Consider the following 17,373-nt stretch of genomic DNA (forward strand, 5'->3'; position numbering starts at 1 on the left):
TTTTTAGTAGTATAGAGTTGTTTCTAGCAGCTTAGGCTGATAGAAGGTAGCTATGGCAAAGCAGCTTAGGCTGAACTAGGAGACATGCAAAGCTCCTACTATATCACTTATATCATATAGCACAATAACATAAGAAAACACAATACTCCGAGTTACTAAAAATAAAGGTACTTTATTTTAGTGACAATATGCCAAAAGTATCTCAGAGGATACCCTCACTTAGGAGGTAAAGTAATATAAACAAATTATATGTACACAAACCCAAAACAGGTAAGTAACAGTAAGAAAAGTATTGCAAACAATGTAGAATCACAATAGGATGCAATAGGTAAACATAGGTCTAGGGGCAACACAAACCATATACTCCAAAAGTGGAATGCAAATCACGAATGGACCCCAGACCTCTGGGAGGTTGTAGAGGGTCGCTGGGACTGTAAGAAAACAGTAAGGGTGTCCAAGATACCCCACGCCAAGACCCTGAAAAGTAGGAGTAAAGTTACCCTACTACCCCAGAAAGACACAATAGTCGTGATAGGGGATTCTACAAGAACCACAAGCACCAGCAAAACACTGAAGACGGATTCCTGGACCTGAGGACCTGTGAAGGAAGGGGACAAGAGTCACAAAAGTGTCCACGGGTGGAAGAAGCTGAAGATTCTGCAACAACAAAGAGAGCTAGGAACTTCTCCTTTGGATGGAAGATGTCCCACGGCATGCTGGAGGTTGCAGAAGTGTTTCCAGGCAGAAATACCGCAAACAAGCCTTGCTAGCTGCAAGAGTCGCGGTTGAGGATGTTGGGTGCTGCTGGGGACCAGGAAGGACCAGGATGTCGCCCCATTGGAGGAGGAGACAGAGGGGGCGCTCAGCAACTCAGAGAGCCCCCGCAGAAGCAGGCAGCACCCACAGAAGTACCAGAGCAGGCACTTAGAAGATCTGTGAACTCAGAGTCACAAAAGAGGGTCCCACGACGTCAGAGTCCAACTCAGTGAGTTGGGCAATGCAGGACGGAGTGATGGGGACCCAGGCTAGGCTGTGCACAAAGGAGTCCTTGGAAAAGTGCAAAGAAGCCGGAGCAGCTGCAGATCACGCAGTACACAGGATTACTCTCTGGAGTGGGGAGGCAAGGACTTACGTCCACCAAATTTGGACCAAAGGGCCACTGGACTGTGGGAGACACTTGGACCCAGCTCCTGTGTTCCAGGGACCACGCTCGTCAGGATGAGAGGGGACCCAGAGGACCGGTGATGCAGAAGTTTGGTGCCTGTGTTAGCAGGGGGAACATTCCGTCGACCCACAGGAGATTTCTTCTTGGCTTCCAGTGCATGGTGAAGGCAGACAGCCCCCAGAGCATGCACCACCAGGAAACAGTCGGGAAAGCTGGCAGGATGAGGCGCTACAATGTTGCTGGTAGTCGTCTTGCTACTTTGTTGTGGTTTTGCAGGCATCCTGGAGCAGTCAGTGGTCGATCCTTGGCAAAAGTCAAAGAGGGAAGTGCAGAGGAACTCTGGTGAGCTCTTGCATTCGTTATCTGAGGAATAGCCCAGAGGAGAGACCCTAAATAGCCAGAAAAGGAGGTTTGGCTACTAAGAAAGGAGGCTTGGCTACTGAAAGCACCTATCAGGAGGGGTCTCTGACGACACCTGCTGGCACTGGCCACTCAGAGCAGTCCATTGTGCCCCAACACCTCTGAATCCAAGATGGCAGAGGTCCGGGACACACTGGAGGAGCTCTGGACATCTCCCCTGGGAGGTACAGGTCAGGGGAGTGGTCACTCCCATTTCCTTTGTCCAGTTTCACGTCAGAGCAGGGCTGGGGGATACCTGAACCGGTGTAGACTGGCTTATGCAGAGATGGGCACCATCTGTGCCCATCAAATCATTTCCAGAGGCTGGGGGAGGCTACGCCTCCCCAGCCCTTCACACCTATTTCCAAAGGGAGAGGGTGTAACACCCTCTCTCAGAGGAAATCCTTTGTGCTGCCTTCCTGGGACTGGGCTGCCCAGGCTCCAGGGGGGCAGAAACCTGTCTGAGGGGTTGGCAGCAGCTGCAGTGGAAACCCAGGAAAGGCAGTTTGGCAGTACCCGGGTTCTGTGCTAGAGACCCGGGGGATCATGGAATTGTCACCCCCAATACCAGAATGGTATTGGGGGTGACAATTCCATGATCCTAGACATGTTACATGGCCATGTTCGGAGTTACCATTGTGACGCTACATATAGGTAGTAGTGACCTATATGTAGTGCACGTGTGTAATGGTGTCCCCACATTCACAAAGTCCGGGGAATTTGCCCTGAACAATGTGGGGGCACATTGGCTAGTGCCAGGGTGTCCACACAATAAGTAACTTGGCACCTAACCTTCACCAAGTGAGGGTTAGACATATAGGTGACTTATAAGTTACTTAAGTGCAGTGAAAAATGGCTGTGAAATAACGTGGACATTATTTCACTCAGGCTGCAGTGGCAGGCCTGTGTAAGAATTGTCAGAGCTCCCTATGGGTGGCAAAAGAAATACTGCAGCCCATAGGGATCTCCTGGAACCCCAATACCCTGGGTACCTAGGTACCATATACAAGGGAATTATAAGGGTGTTTCAGTGTGCCAATGAGAATTGGTAAAATTAGTCAGTAGCCTGCAGTGACAATTTTAAAAGCAGAGAGAGCTTAAGCACTGAGGTTCTGGTTAGCAGAGCCTCAGTGGTACAGTTAGGCACCACACAGGGAACACATATAGGCCACAAACATATGAGCACTGGGGTCCTGGCTAGCAGGGTCCCAGTGACACATAACAAACATACTGACAACATAGGGTTTTCACTATGAGCACTGGGCCCTGGCTAGCAGGATCCTAGTGAGACAGTGAAAACACCCTGACATATACTCACAAACAGGCCAAAAGTGGGGGTAACAAGGCTAGAAAGAGGCTACCTTCCTACATGTTCTTGTCAGCCTTGGACAGTAGGAAAAGGTGAAATGTTGTGCACAGAATAATAATAACACATTTGCAGAATCACAGCTAAATGAAATCAGAACACATATGTAGGTAAAAGGGCACAGGCCCCGGGCCAAAGCTAAGCTAAAATATGTGTTCCCAATCAAAGTGTTAGATGAACCCACAACAGAGTTTACAGTTTGCTGGACTGCTTGTTTTCAGTATCTTTGTTTCAAGAGTGATTGTTCACATGTTCTATCTGGCGAAATTCAGGTTTCGATAGAGTACATCCTTTGAAATGAAAAATCAAAGCATAAAGTCTACAAAGAAGAATTATTTCCTCCTAAGTCTATGAATAAAAACCATATAACACTTGTCATCTTTGTTTACTTTGAATGAACCAAATCAACCAAATTTTATTTGGAATTAAGCCTGAAATGTCACAGTTTCACCTGTTACTGAATTTCCACCTCTGAGCATGAGGTGAAGAAGTTAGAACCACTTGATGGAGATGGAACAGGTGACCTCGGTAATATGCCTTGTAATATAACGTGTTGGGCTATGCAGTTCCACATTCGAGGACTGTGCATTAATGATGCGTCAGAGTAGTTTCATCACTCCGTTGGGCAGAGACGTACCCCTTCCCTAGTAGTCCGAGCACACTTCTGGAGGATCAGATGGGATTGTTTGAAAAACATATTAAAGGAGATCATGTCTCTCGTCCGCCCTTGTTTATTTCGGATGAATTCCTTAAATATACTAGGCTGTTCAGATTATTTCCCCAGACTTCTATTTATTTCTAGAGAATTTTTAACATGTTTTACAGGAATGGCTGGTATCTCATCTCCTGTTTCATCAAACGTCAAAAACGAGGCTGGGACTTGTTCTGTGGACCATCGGGACTCTGAGATGAAAGGACACATCAAGAAACTTACAAGTGAGTAAATGATGCTCGCCTGAATGCTTCGTTTTTTGCTAATTTAACATTTTCCTCAATAAACATAACTTTGTGTCAGTGTCCAGTTAGGTTAATGATCGATCTCCATACTTCCTTGATTGAGTGAGATGTGGGTGTCCATGTTCTTGCCCCAGTTTGTTTTATACACCAGAGTTAATACATCACTAATGTTGGACGGGGGATAATCCCTTTGTCTGCCACTTCTGGAATACTTGCTCACAGTGAGATTATTTGAGAAACTTGCTTCCGGAGGTCATCTCTTTCTTCTTTGTCTGCTGTTTACCTGTGAGGCCTTAAATGTACAATACTGATCATACCTCTTACCAGTATCCATCTGTTTTTGTCACATCCTTTATTTAAGCAACCATCTAATATGTGTCTAAGATGAAAGTGATGTGGGCCAGAGACTGGCCACGATCAATAGATTTCTCATGGCCCTCTGAGAAGGGAGCTGGGGAGGTGAGGATCATTTTTTGTAAGCTAGGGAAAACCAGGGTGCCTCGAGGTTGATGAGCGGAGCCAGCGAGTGTGGAGCGGGTTCGGCAGAAGTGATGGAAAAGTGCAGATAAAACTACCTCTGTAGTGGACGGTGTGATGCTTTATCCAAGTCCCCAGAGGGTAGGATTAAAAATCCTTGGGGAATAGTTTGACCTAGACAGAGAGACCTTCATGTTTCTGCCCTACAGTCACCCTCTTACAGAAAAAAAATCTTCTCATCTCTCAAGCTCCCCTCTTGAAGATTGTAATGCACAATTGGTGCGGGAGGGGCCAGGTGATGAATCATGCCACCTTCTAGCTGGGCACAGGCTTTCTGTCCTGTTAACGGGAAGTCCCAAGACACTATACCCAACTCGTGGACATTGAGGCTCTAGGTCTGGGATATCTTTTGTGTTTTCGATTATTTAGGGTACATATCCCAAAACCTTTTGTCACCCTCCCTTTCTCCCCTTTTGTCTGTAAACTTACATTGATTTAGTCACCAATTAAGGAAATACGCAGTTGACAGAAGGTATACTGACCATTCTGAGATAAAGTTGTAAAATCCTTTGATTGACATTGCGAATAGCACGATAGCCAAAAGTATGTAAATTATACATGTGGATGGGTAACGTGTGGATCCTTTGCTCATGTGGATCCTTTGCTCATGTTAAGTGTAGTATACCCAAACTGCATGTCTGAGGAGGCCTGTCTCAATGCCCATTGGATCCCACAAGGGTGCAGGATTGAAGTTTTAAGAATACCTAGTTTAGTGACTTGTTCTCATGTTGGTATAGGTCTAGGTCTCTCCTTCATAATGGCAGTCTAAAGAGCTGTGAGAATTTTGTCAATGGAAATGAATAGCTGTCTCGCTGCTAGGTGTATACGTGACGTGTTATCTAGTCTTTGTACAATGTATAAGTGTAGTCTAAGGTATTCAAACAATTCCAGTAACCATATTAGTATTGTTGTTTCTGGTCTGCAGGTATTTATTTTCTAACAAATTGGTTTGGATACTGTGTAACATGGTGGTGCTGGCATTCGTCCAATCCTCTGAAGATCTGAGTGTGACTAGGTCACAGCTCAGTTTGCAAAAATTAAAAGCCATCATGGGATTTGTTAAAGTATTAGAGCCTAGCAAGGTAGTACCTTTCTCTAGAAAATGCATGTGCCAACCTGTGCCTTTTGCTTTATAACTCATATTCTAGAAAAATCTCATTTAGAAGTGTATTTTGTAACTATACAAATTAGAGTACACTGTTCTTTGGAACAGTGTACTCTAATTTGTATGACTACTATTGGGAGACTGTACACTGGACCACATAACCTCCCGGTCCCTCCCCCCCTTTATGTTAGATTATTTTGTAACTATACTGTGCTGTGACAGTAACTATTCTAACAGCCCTATTTAGTTGCTCTTCTAGATTGTCATCTATAAAATGAATGTCATTTATGTATCAACCACGACTTTCTATCTAAAGAAAGCAACCATATCAAGAATTGTTTTGGATTTCTTCTATACCAGGTTTGTCATGAGCCCATTAATAGGGGTGTTCTGCATGGGATAGGAGTGTGTATGCGAACTGAGGATTGTATGATCTACAGTTCCAGTATTTTACTAGGCTTCTGTGTGACCCATTGAGCTCAGCCACAGAGAAAAAGATGGGGGTTCAACATATAATGACCCAATGGTGTCACACTCTCATACTCTATAGTTCAGTCAGAATAGCTTTTACTTTGCACTTTGCTTCTAGCTTTAAAAAGCATTGGGCTTCAAACTACAGCTCATCTCTGCAACCTATTACATGTGGATTTAATCTTCTGTCCACGTCCACACTTGTCGTGTCTTCTCGCGTTTAGAGCAGGGGTTACATAAATGCCCACTCTCGTGCTTCTGTGTCCCAGAGAGGCATCAGCACTGTCACAGAAGGTACTTCATCTATCACCACCTCTCTTTGAGGAGCAGCAGCCACAAAGGGTGGAGGCCAGGTATCCTCAGTTAGAATTATGTCCTGTGTTTCAATAAGTAAAAACAAAAGATAATCCTAACAACTCATAATAAGTCACACAATGTCTGTCTTGTGTAAATTGTCAGGGGAATCTAGATGACCATCAGTGGTCTGAACGTTTGTCCAGAATTGAGTGGAGAACTGTATATCTTGTGAACTTTCTAGGCACTTTCTAGGAGTGATTCTGCCTAGTTCCTGTTCAGAAAGGACCATTGTGCTTTTATGAATCATATTGCTGTTTTAGAATCCAATCCACCTGCTTTTCTCTTTTTAAAGTGACCTTTCTGATTAGACCTTTTTGTCCCTTCTATCCTGAGTCCTGTGTGGTGCTAGGAGTGCCCTTTGTCAGTAGGGTTGTCTCTGGACTATTCTATTGCTCTGCAATAATCAGCGCTCCTACCGTTCACATTATATATCTGAGTTTTTGCCATTTCCTTGTTCCTGTGGATGTTGTGTATAGCAGTCATCTGAATGTTAACCCCTAAGTGTGGCTTTAAATGCTTACGGTCCCTCAATTGATAACCTCCACAGAATCACGTTGATAGTACACGTTTATGCTATTGATAACTGAACCACTCCAGTAGTAAACTTTGAGCAACCAATCTGGCGATCCAGGGCAGGATTTCGATTTCTCTTTCTGTTTTAATTTGTGCTTTGCCCCATCTCCTTCATGTTGCTTTGACCTCTGCTTTTGGTTTGAGCTGCGATTGTGGTGGATGTCTACTGAGGTTATCTCTGTACATTGATTGTAGACTTCTGATATGATTTTGGCAACTCTTTTTCTCTCTGCTTGTACCGCACAGTAGCACAACGCTCAAAGGTGGTTAACTATAGTTATATTTTGGCAAAGGTGCAGCGCTCCTGAACAAAAGATGCCATCCATATGGGAAGACACATAGTTAATAGCCTGTTTCTTTTAGAGTGTGGCTTGAGGGGGTGCTGTGTCTGCTTGATGGATCCTCCAGGTAATTCACAGGCTTAATTCTCCCCATTTACTGGACATTACCCCATCACTGGTCTGACTGACTACAAGTTAATTGCTAGATGAGGAGTGACATATGAAACAGCCACATTTTCTGTTACACCCATAGTACCTTTGTAGTCTAAGCTGTTGATATCTACACATTAATTCATACAGCACTGCCCTAGTTTGTGGTACTTCATGTGAGTTCTAATTGGGAAGGGATGTCTACCTTGTTAAATCACACCCTATCTGCCCGTCACATCAACATTCCTTTTCTAACAGGTGCCATTATATTCTACTGGTGCCATTATATACATCTATTCCCCATTGAACTACAGAATGTGTAAATATGTTAAACATATCTCTTGTTGTTGGTTTGGAGTGGGGTGTAATTGGCTGATATCTGCTCAAATACAGTGTGTTACTTTCCATTACCTCAGAGTCTATGCATGACTAAAATGTCTCCATTGTGTATTTTACACTCACAGAGAGTACAGATATAAGATCCCTTCTTGTTGGGAAACATTTTGACTTCAAGTAGTCAGTCAGTCAGTTATTGGACATTTTTAAAAGAAACTATTCATGTTCAATAGAGTAGTCATTGACTTCTTATTAAAAGCTAAGCTTATGTAACTCCTTGGAGGAATAAAGTTCTGTTTTCTGACCAGAGGGAGGGACTTTTACAAGATGGTTATATATTTTTATAGTGTGTTGCTTTTTGGGGGTTTTGGCCAGTATTGGCCAGTACTGGTGTATATTGAGTGGCTTTCAATTACACCAGGAAGATTTCACTTTGCCCCCACCATAAAGATATCTGTATGCTTCAGGAACCTTTCCCTTGCATTCTACTAGAAGAGGGGCCCATTTTGGGAACCAGTAGGTGAGTTTGCAAGTTACTAGCCTCACACCTTGACTCGCCATACCCAAGGCAAATATTATTTGCTTTGAGTCTTTATTATGTGTTTTTAAATGTATATGTGTTCGATGGCTTGTTTGACTGTAGATACACATGCTCTGCATACTCCTGCCATCTAGTGTTGGAACCGGAGTGGTGCAGGTTGTTTTTCTTCTAAGATGTCTTTCGAGTCACGAGATCAAGTGCCTCCTCTCAGTGATATTGCGCATGGGCATCGATTCTTTTGTTAGATTGTTTTCTGTCCGTCGTCAGGGTTGGATGTGTGTGTCTTCGCTCCATCTATCGACTCTTTTCGGTTTGTTTTTTTCCAACCTAGTCTCACTTCGACTGTATTGTTATTGTTCGTGCTTTCTTTATCTTAGTGCTCACGTCAGTTCAGGTTCCAACTGACTGCCCTTTAGGGCGCCAACGCCCACTTCAGGCCTTCTTTTCATGCAGCACCTACGGAAATGATTCCCTGATAGAATGGACTCTATTCCGCGTCTGTCCTTGGTGCCACACCAAGTTCCTGCACACTGACCAACACCTCGAGTGCAGCATTTCCCTGTCTCAGGGTCATCGCAAAGCGACTGTGATGCTTGTAAGTCTTTTCACTCCAAAAAAACTCTTCAGGACTGAAGAGCTTGTCATCTGGAGTTGACCCAGAGGATGTCAGACTCTACCCTGGACATCTTCGGTGAGGAACACACTCAAGAGGAACTTCCACAGGAGGAGGAGGCTTTATTCATACGTGACAGCTCTGATTCGGACATCGAATCCGATTTCGAAAGCCACAAGATCACCTCTGCTCAGTGCATGAGTACTGTGGCCCTTCCTGCCCCACCAAAGTCTTTTAAAAAGACTTTCCATTAGCTCGCCGGTCTGCCACTGCCACCAGGCCATGGTCGGTACCACAAAATTGCTTCAGATGCCCTGCCTTCTGACTCAGCGCCATAAACGGTCACCAAGACCAAAGCCGGGTCCTCAGCTTCTAACTCCATTTCTCCGGATCGAGAGATCGTTTCTGTTTCAGTCCGAACCTCAAGACCAAGCCGAACATCATCAGCCTTTACTTTGGCTTCGACCAAAATGTACCGACCAAAACTTTGGCACTGAAAACCTCAGACCTGGAAGCTTCGGAACCAAGAGACTGAGGCCAGTCTTCCACCAGCCCATCTCTGGTCAGGACGATACTGGAAAAAATGGACGCTCAGCAGCTCCGTCTTCAGATAAAAGGAGGCACAGGTAAGATTATTGCCACTCCTTCCTCTCCTGTGTTCCCTAAACGTAAACTGACTTTTGAGGAAGCTTTGGACGTTCCCATCCCTCCTAACAGGAGAACCAAGGAAAAGGCTACTAGCCCTCCATGCAAGCCTTCTGCCACTCCTCTTCCTCCTCCGCCTCTACCAAGCAGTGACTACCTCCATATTCCCTCTGATCACCCAGCACCTGTCGGGGGAAGTCTTCACCATTTCTATTGACCTATGACCTGGGACACCATTACTACAGATCAATGGGTCTTTGCTATTATCCAACATGGGTATTGTCTGGAGCTCCTCCAAATATTTCCCCTCACACTCACAGGCTGTCTCAGGAACACTTAACTCTTATCAAACAAGTGGTCCAAGCTCTTCTTCTCAAGGGGTTAATAGAACCTGTTCTAACACAACATCAAGGGACAGGGGTATACACCCTATATATACTTTCTGATTCCCAAGAAGGACGGCTCTTTAATGCCCATATTAGACCTCTGAACACATAAATCCTTTCTGAACACATTCACATGGTTACCCTTCAGGATGTCATCCCATTACTACAGCAAGGCGACTTTATGACAGCTCTAGACCTAAAGGACGTCTACTTTCATATTCCCATTCACCCTGCACATTGCAAATACTTAAGATTAGTTTTTGCAGGCAAACATTACCGGTTCAGGGTCCTTCGTTTTGGAGTTACTACCGCTCCTAGGTATTCACAAAATGTATAGCAGTAGTGGCAGCCCATCTGAGATGACAGCAAGTTCATGTGTTCCCCTATCTCGACGACTGACTCATCAAAGCCAGCACTTTACGTCAGTGTCAACAACACATTCAGTTGACAGTGGATCTCCTTCACAGTCTGGGTTTCACTCTCAACCTTCCCAAATCTCACCTGCAGCCCTTGCAGTGCAACCTTACATAGGGCAATTTTGAATACACAGATAGGATTAGCATATCCCAATCCAACTCGCACCCAGAGTTTTCAGTCACTTCTCCCACAGTTAGAGGAAAACCAGTCCTATACAGCAAGACCCATTATGCGTCTGTTGGGGATGATGGCCTGTTGCATCGCCATAGTTCCCCATGCCAGACTCCACATGCATCCCCTGCAGCAGTGTCTGTCTTGACAATGGTCTCAGTCACAGGGTCATTTGGAAGATCTAGTGGTGTTAGATCGCCAAGCTCACTACTCTGTGCAATGGTGGAACACCAACAACCTCTTGAAAGGGCAGCCTTTTCTGGACCCTTTGCCTCAAGTCACATTGGCCAGGGACTCACTACTCACAGGTTGGGGCGCTCACCTACAAGACATGACAGTACAGGGTCTCTGGAATGCCAAGCTAAAGTCCCTACACATAAGCTCCCTGGAACTTCAAGCCATAGTCCTAGCATTTAAAGCCTTCCTGCCTCACCTATCTCACAAGGTTGTCTTGGTCCACACCAACAACATGACAGCCTTATCATAGTTACAATAACAGGAGGGAGGACACAGTCTTCTCAGCTCTCACATCTCTCTCAGACTATATGGAGGTGGGCCCTTGACCACCACATTTACCTGGTGGTGGAGTATCTCCCCGGGATGGACTGTGCCTTTGCAGACCTGCTCAGCAGGATGCAGCAACAAGTCCACAAGTGGAAATTCCACCAGACATACTTTAAAAAGTGGGGAGCACCTCACATAGACCTGTTTTCCATAGCTGAAACGAAAAATGCCCAAGCTTCACCTCCAGATATCCACACCCTCTATCCAAGGACAACGCTCTATTGATGAGTTGGTCAGGGATATGCTTTTCTACCTCTCCCTCTCATTCCTTTTATAGTTCAGAGGATCAAGCAAACATCCCTCACCTGGGCGCGACAGGCATGGTTTACCAATCTACTGGATCTCTCAGTGGTCCCACATGAGAGGCTACCCAAAAGGCCGGTCCTTCTTACCCAAAGCCAAGGACAGATCAGACATCCAGACTCAACCTTGCAATATGGCTCCTAAGGTCATAGAGTTTGGTTACCTGGGCTTCCCTTCAGAATGTATGGGCATTGTTAAAGAAGCCCGCAAACCCACTACTAGAGCATGTTATGCTGCAAAATCAAAACATTTTGTTTGTTACTGCTATTCTAAACACTGCCCCAATCAAAGCCACAGTTAAAGACATTGGTGGTCATTCCGACCTAGGCGGGCGGCGGTTGCCGCCCGCCCGTCGGAATCCGCCTGAATACCGCCCCGCGGTGAATTGACCGCGAGGGGTATTCTGACTTTCCCGCTGGGCCGGCGGGCGATCTGATTCAGATCGCCCGCCGGCCCAGCGGGAAAGCGCCTTCCACAAGGAAGCCGGCTCGGAATCGAGCCGGCGGAGTGGAAGGCGTGCGACGGGTGCAGCAGCACCCGTCGCGCTTTTCAGTGTCTGCATCGCAGACACTGAAAAGCCTAGTTGGGCCCTGTTAGGGGGCCCCTGCCGTGCCCATGCCATGGGCATGGGCACGGCAGGGGCCCCCAGGGGCCCCGCGACCCCCCTACCGCCATCCTGTTCATGGCGGCTTTCCCGCCATGAACAGGATGGTGGTAGGGGGGGTCAGAATCCCCTCGGCGGCGTAGCGAGCTGCGCCGCCTTGGAGGATTCTAAGGGTCAGTGGAAAACCGGCGGGAGACCGCCGGTTTTCCCGTTCTGACCGCGGCCAAAGCGCCGCGGTCAGAATGACCAAGGGAGCACCGCCGGCCTGTCGGCGGTGCTCCCGCCCCCGTTGGCCCTGGCGGTAGGGAACCGCCAGGGTCAGAATGAGGGCCATTGTTTGCTATCTGCTTCATTTGCAGAAAGCAAATTTAGTCTACACTTCTATTTGGTTACATCTTGCAGCCATAGATGCATATCTATTAAACAGTCAACATGTTTCCCTAGTCAGAATCCCAGTTATTAAGGTTTTCATGGAAGGTCTTAAACGTGTCATTCCACCTAGGGTACCCGCTGCACCATCATGAAACTTCACCATTGTGCTCACCAGACTCAAGGGTCCAACTTTTGAACAACTCCATTCTTATCCACGTCAATTCCTATCATTGAAAGTGGCTTTCTTAGTCGCTATTACTTTACTCAGGTGTGTTAATGAGCTCCAGTCACTACGCTTGGAAGAACCTTTCTTCCAGATTCATAGATAAAGTAGTTTGTCACACTAATCCCAAATTAGGCCTCCCAGTCTCACATTAACCAGTCCAGTGAACGACCAGTAATCTTCTTGCAACCAGACTCTGTTGCAGAAAGAGTCCATTACAGACTAATCAAATCAAATCAAATCATTAACATTTATAAAGCGCGCTACTCACCCGTGCGGGTCTCAAGGCGCTAGGGGGAAGGGGTTACTGCTGCTCGAAGAGCCAGGTCTTGAGGAGTCTCCGGAATACGGAGTGGTCCTGAGGATGGTGGGGAGGGTGTTCCAAGCCTTGGCCGCCAGGTAGGAGAAGGACCTCCCACCCGCCGTGGAGCGGTGGATGCGAGGGACAGCGGCGAGAGCGATGCTGGTGGAGCGGATAAGACGGGTGGGAGCGTAGAAGCTGAGGTGGCGGTTGAGGTATACTGGTCCCTTGTTGTGGAGGGCTTTGTGTGCGTGGGTGAGGAGACGGAAGGTGATCCTTTTGCTGACGGGAAGCCAGTGCAGGTGTCTCAGGTGGGCAGAGACGTGGCTGTTGCGGGGGTATGTCGAGGATGAGACGGGCGGAGGCGTTTTGAATTCGTTGCAGACGTTTCTGGAGTTTTGCGGTGGTCCCAGCATAAAGGGTGTTGCCGTAGTCCAGGCGGCTCGTGACGAGGGCGTGGGTCACGGTCTTTCTGGTGTCGGTGGGGATCCAGCGGAAGATCTTCCGGAGCATGCGGAGGGTGAGGAAGCAGGAGGAGGACACGGCATTGACTTGTTTGGTCATGGTGAGAAGTGGGTCCAAGATGAAGCCGAGGTTGCGTGCGTGGTCTGAGGGGGTCGGTGCGGTGCCAAGGGCCGTGGGCCACCAGGAGTCGTCCCAGGCGGTCGGGGTGTTACCGAGGATGAGGACTTCCGTTTTGTCTGAGTTCAGTTTCAGACGGCTGAGTCTCATCCAATCTGCGACGCCCTTCATTCCATCTTGCAGGTTGGTCTTTGCGCTGGTGGGGTCCTTGGTGAGGGAGAGTATCAGTTGAGTGTCGTCGGCGTAGGAGGTGATGATGATGCTGTGCTTGCGTACGATGTCAGCGAGGGGGCTCATGTAGACATTGAAGAGTGTCGGGCTGAGTGAGGAGCCTTGTGGGACACCGCAGATGATCTCGGTGGGGTCTGAGCGAAAAGGTGGGAGGTAGACTCTCTGAGAGCGGTTGGAGAGGAAGGAGGTGATCCAGTCCAGGGCCTGGCCTTGGATCCCGGTGGAGCGGAGGCGGGTTATTAGGGTGCGGTGACAGACGGTGTCAAAGGCAGCCGAGAGGCCGAGGAGGATGAGGGCGACTGTTTCACCGTTGTCCATCAGGGTTCTGATGTCGTCTGTGACTGAGATGAGGGCGGTTTCAGTGCTGTGGTTGGCTCGGAATCCGGATTGAGAGGGGTCGAGAAGGTTTGTTGTCTTCAAGGAAGTTGGTAAGCTGCTTGTTGACGGTCTTCTCTATGACTTTGGCAGGGAAGGGGAGGAGCGAGATGGGGCGGAAGTTCTTCAGGTCGCTTGGGTCAGCCGTAGTTTCTTCAGTAGGGCGTTGACTTCAGCGTGTTTCCAGCTTTCAGGGAAGGTAGCAGACGAAAACGAGGAGTTGATGATGGTCTGGAGGTGCGGGGCGATGATGTCGTCGGCTTTATTGAAGATGAAGTGAGGGCAGGGGTCCGAGGGGGCACCGGAGTGGATTGAGTTCATGGTGGTTTTGGTCTCTTCTGTGTTGATGTGGGTCCAGGCGTTGAGGGTGATGGCTGGGGGTGTGGGTTCAGTGTTGGTCGGCTGGGTCTGGTGTCCGAAGCTGTCGTGTAGGTCGGTAATCTTACGATGGAAGAAGGTGGCGAGGGAGTTGAACAGGTCTTGTGAGGGCGTGATGGCGTTGGCGTTGGGGTTGGAGAACTCTTTTACGATGCTGAAGAGTTCTCTGCTGTTGTGGCTGTTTTTGTCCAGTCTGTCTGTGAAGAAATTCCTCTTGGCTGCGCGGATCAGGTGGTGGTGTTCGCGGGTAGGCAGTCATGTTGTCTGCGGTGTGGTCCTTACGCCAGGCTTTCTCGAGGGCACGACAGGTTTTCTTTGATTCCTTAAGGGTGTCAGAGAACCAGAGAGGTTTTTTGGTGTTGGAGTGTCTTGGAAGGCGTCTGAGGGGAGCGAGGTTGTCTGCGCAGTTGGTGATCCAGTTCTTGAGGCTGAGGGCTGCGTCGTTGGGGTCGGCGGCAAAGGTGGGTTGGTTGTCGATGAGCGTGGAGAAAAGCTGTTCTTCAGGGATTTTGTTCCACTGTCGACGAGGGATGGGTTGAGTGCGGAGATGGCGAGTCTCGCGTCGGAAGGTGAAGTGGACACAACTGTGGTCGGTCCAGTGTAGAGCGGAGGCGTGGCTGAAGGAAACGTGTTTGCTGGCGGAGAAGATAGGGTCGAGCGTGTGTCCGGCGATGTGGGTGGGGGTGTTCACCAGTTGCTTGAGGCCGAGGTTGGCGAGCTTGTCGAGCAGGGCGTGGTGTTGGGGTCGTTGTTCTGTTCCAGATGGAAGTTGAGGTCGCCGAGGAGGATGTAGTCTGGCGAGGGCGTGCGGGGAGATGAAGTCGGTGATGGAGTCGGTGAAGAGGGCGCGCGGTCCGGGGGGACGGTAGATGAGGGATCCTCTGAGGGTGGTCCTGGGGTCTGTGCGGATCTGGAAGTGCAGGTGCTCGGCGGCGAGGGGGGTGTATTCGGTGGAGTTGGTGACGCTGATGGAGTCTTTGAAGACGATGGCGATTCCTCCTCCTACTTGGTTGGTGCGGTCTTTCCTGGAAATCTTGTAGCCTTCGGGGATGGCTATGGCGATGTCAGGGGCCGAAGAGGCGTTCATCCAGGTCTCAGTGATGAAGGCGACGTCTGGTGCGGTGGAGTCCAGGAGGTCCCAGAGTTCAACGGCGTGCTTGTGGACGGATCGAGCGTTGATCAGGATGCATTTGAGGTGGTTGATGGCGCGTGGGCTTGTGGTCGTGGTTGTTTCGTGGTGGAAGGTAAGTTTGCAGGTGTGACATGCGAAGGGTCCATGGATACGTTTCGGGTTAGCTTGGAAGCAGGTGCTGGAGCGCCCTGGGTTGAGGGCGTGGAGGGTGATGGGGTCGTAGCGGTGCAGCGGGGTTTGGGAGTGCTGAGGGCCAGGGGTCGTGGCGCTGGGCGCGGGCCAGGCGCAGATGGGCGCAGACGGGCTTGCCTTTGGGGCGACGAATGGGAGCTGGGGGGGCGGGGGTGTGCAGGAGGTGGCGCGGGAAAGCAGAGGGAGGGGGGACAGGTAGAGGGGAGAAGAGATGGGGGAGGGGGGTTAAGGGTGGTGGGGATGAGTTTAGGAAGAAAGTTAGGAAGATAGGGGAGGGGGGTTATAGAGGTGGAGGTGGGTGAGGGTGAGAGATAGAAGATAGGGGGTTACAGAGATGGAGGTGAGTGAGTTTGAGAGATAGAGTGAAAGGATAGGAAGATGGGGGGGTTACAGAGGAGGTGGCGAGTGAGGGGGAAAGATAGAGAGATAGGTAGATAGGGGCGTTACAGAGGGGATGGCGAGTGAGGGAGGTCAGAGAGACGAGACAGGAGCAGGAGGGCAGGCGTGGGAAGAACCAAGAAGCAGGTAAGAGAAGAAGAGGAGCAGAAGAGGGAAGATCAGAAGACAGAAGAACACAGAAGAAGGTAAAGAAGAAGAGGAGCCGAAGATCAGAAGACAGAAGAACACAGAAGAAGGTAAAGAAGAAGAGGAGCCGAAGATCAGAAGACAGAAGAACACAGAAGAAGGTAAAGAAGAAGAGGGAAGAGCCAAGAAGTGGGACAGAGAAGAAGAAAGCACACGTAGGTCGCGGTGCAAAGGAGAGAGAGAGAAGCACACAGAAGAAAAACACAGATGAAGACAGAAGAAGGGGAGCAGGAAAGAAAGAAGAGTACAGATGAAGACTACAGAAGAAGAGCACAGAGGGAGAACAGAGATGAAGAAAAGAAGCAGGAGAGGAGGTGAGTAGCGCGGGGCAGGGCGAGGGGCTGGGCGGTGGGGGGGGGGTACTTACTGTGAATTCGCTGGGCTTGCTAGGAGGTCTCAGGAGCCTGGGCTGGTGGAGCTGCAGCGGCAGGGGGAGCAACCTACCCTAGATGCCAAAAGAGCACTCATGTTCTATACTGACAGAACCAAAGAGTTTATGAAAACAAAACAACTTTTTCTGACTTTTTCTCCACCACACAAGGAGTTTTAGAGCTTGAATACATCATTAACTTTTTAGTGGGTTATTTTTTGCTGTGTGTTGGAAAGAAAGGGCACATTTACACCTCCATGTATACCGAGGTGCAGTACAGGGTCCAAGAGGTGTAGAATAACCATATCAAGGAATTGAAGCACAATAATAAATTTGATTTGTGGACTTTGTAACATCAGACAAAGGGTGGTGCCCATGCTTCGTAGAAAGAAAGGATGATCTTGAGATGTTTTAAATCAAGTTTCAGTGATTAGATTTATGATACAAAGAGTGGACTATGTGAAACAAGTTTGTTATGAGTAGGGGCTTGAGAAAGAGATAAGTCATAGGCATGCACTAGTCTTCTGTTGGGGGCTTTTCCTAAGAAAGTGTGGGCAAGCGTAAATGTTTCCTGAAATGTGGAACTTTGAATCTGAGGTTTTCTGCACTGAGTGTTTTGGCTAAGGAAAAGTTACATCCCTGTAGCCGTAGTTCCGCATCATAGGAATCTTCATTGAAGTCATAAACTTAG

The 17,373-nt window shown here is 48.3% G+C and overlaps 1 protein-coding gene across 2 annotated transcripts in view; it reads left to right on the forward strand.

Annotated features, from left to right (window-relative positions):
- LOC138248874 (gastrula zinc finger protein XlCGF57.1-like) overlaps positions 1 to 17,373 on the forward strand; it is a 65,620-nt gene that overhangs the window by 38,897 nt on the left and 9,350 nt on the right. For both annotated transcript variants that reach the window (XM_069202843.1, XM_069202842.1), the window contains exon 4: positions 3,756 to 3,866. In XM_069202843.1, coding sequence (XP_069058944.1) covers positions 3,756 to 3,866 — 111 coding nt within the window. The remainder of the gene's footprint in view (positions 1 to 3,755; positions 3,867 to 17,373) is intronic.

Source organism: Pleurodeles waltl, chromosome 8, assembly GCF_031143425.1.
Source record: "Pleurodeles waltl isolate 20211129_DDA chromosome 8, aPleWal1.hap1.20221129, whole genome shotgun sequence".
NCBI classification, from domain to species: Eukaryota; Metazoa; Chordata; class Amphibia; order Caudata; family Salamandridae; genus Pleurodeles; species Pleurodeles waltl.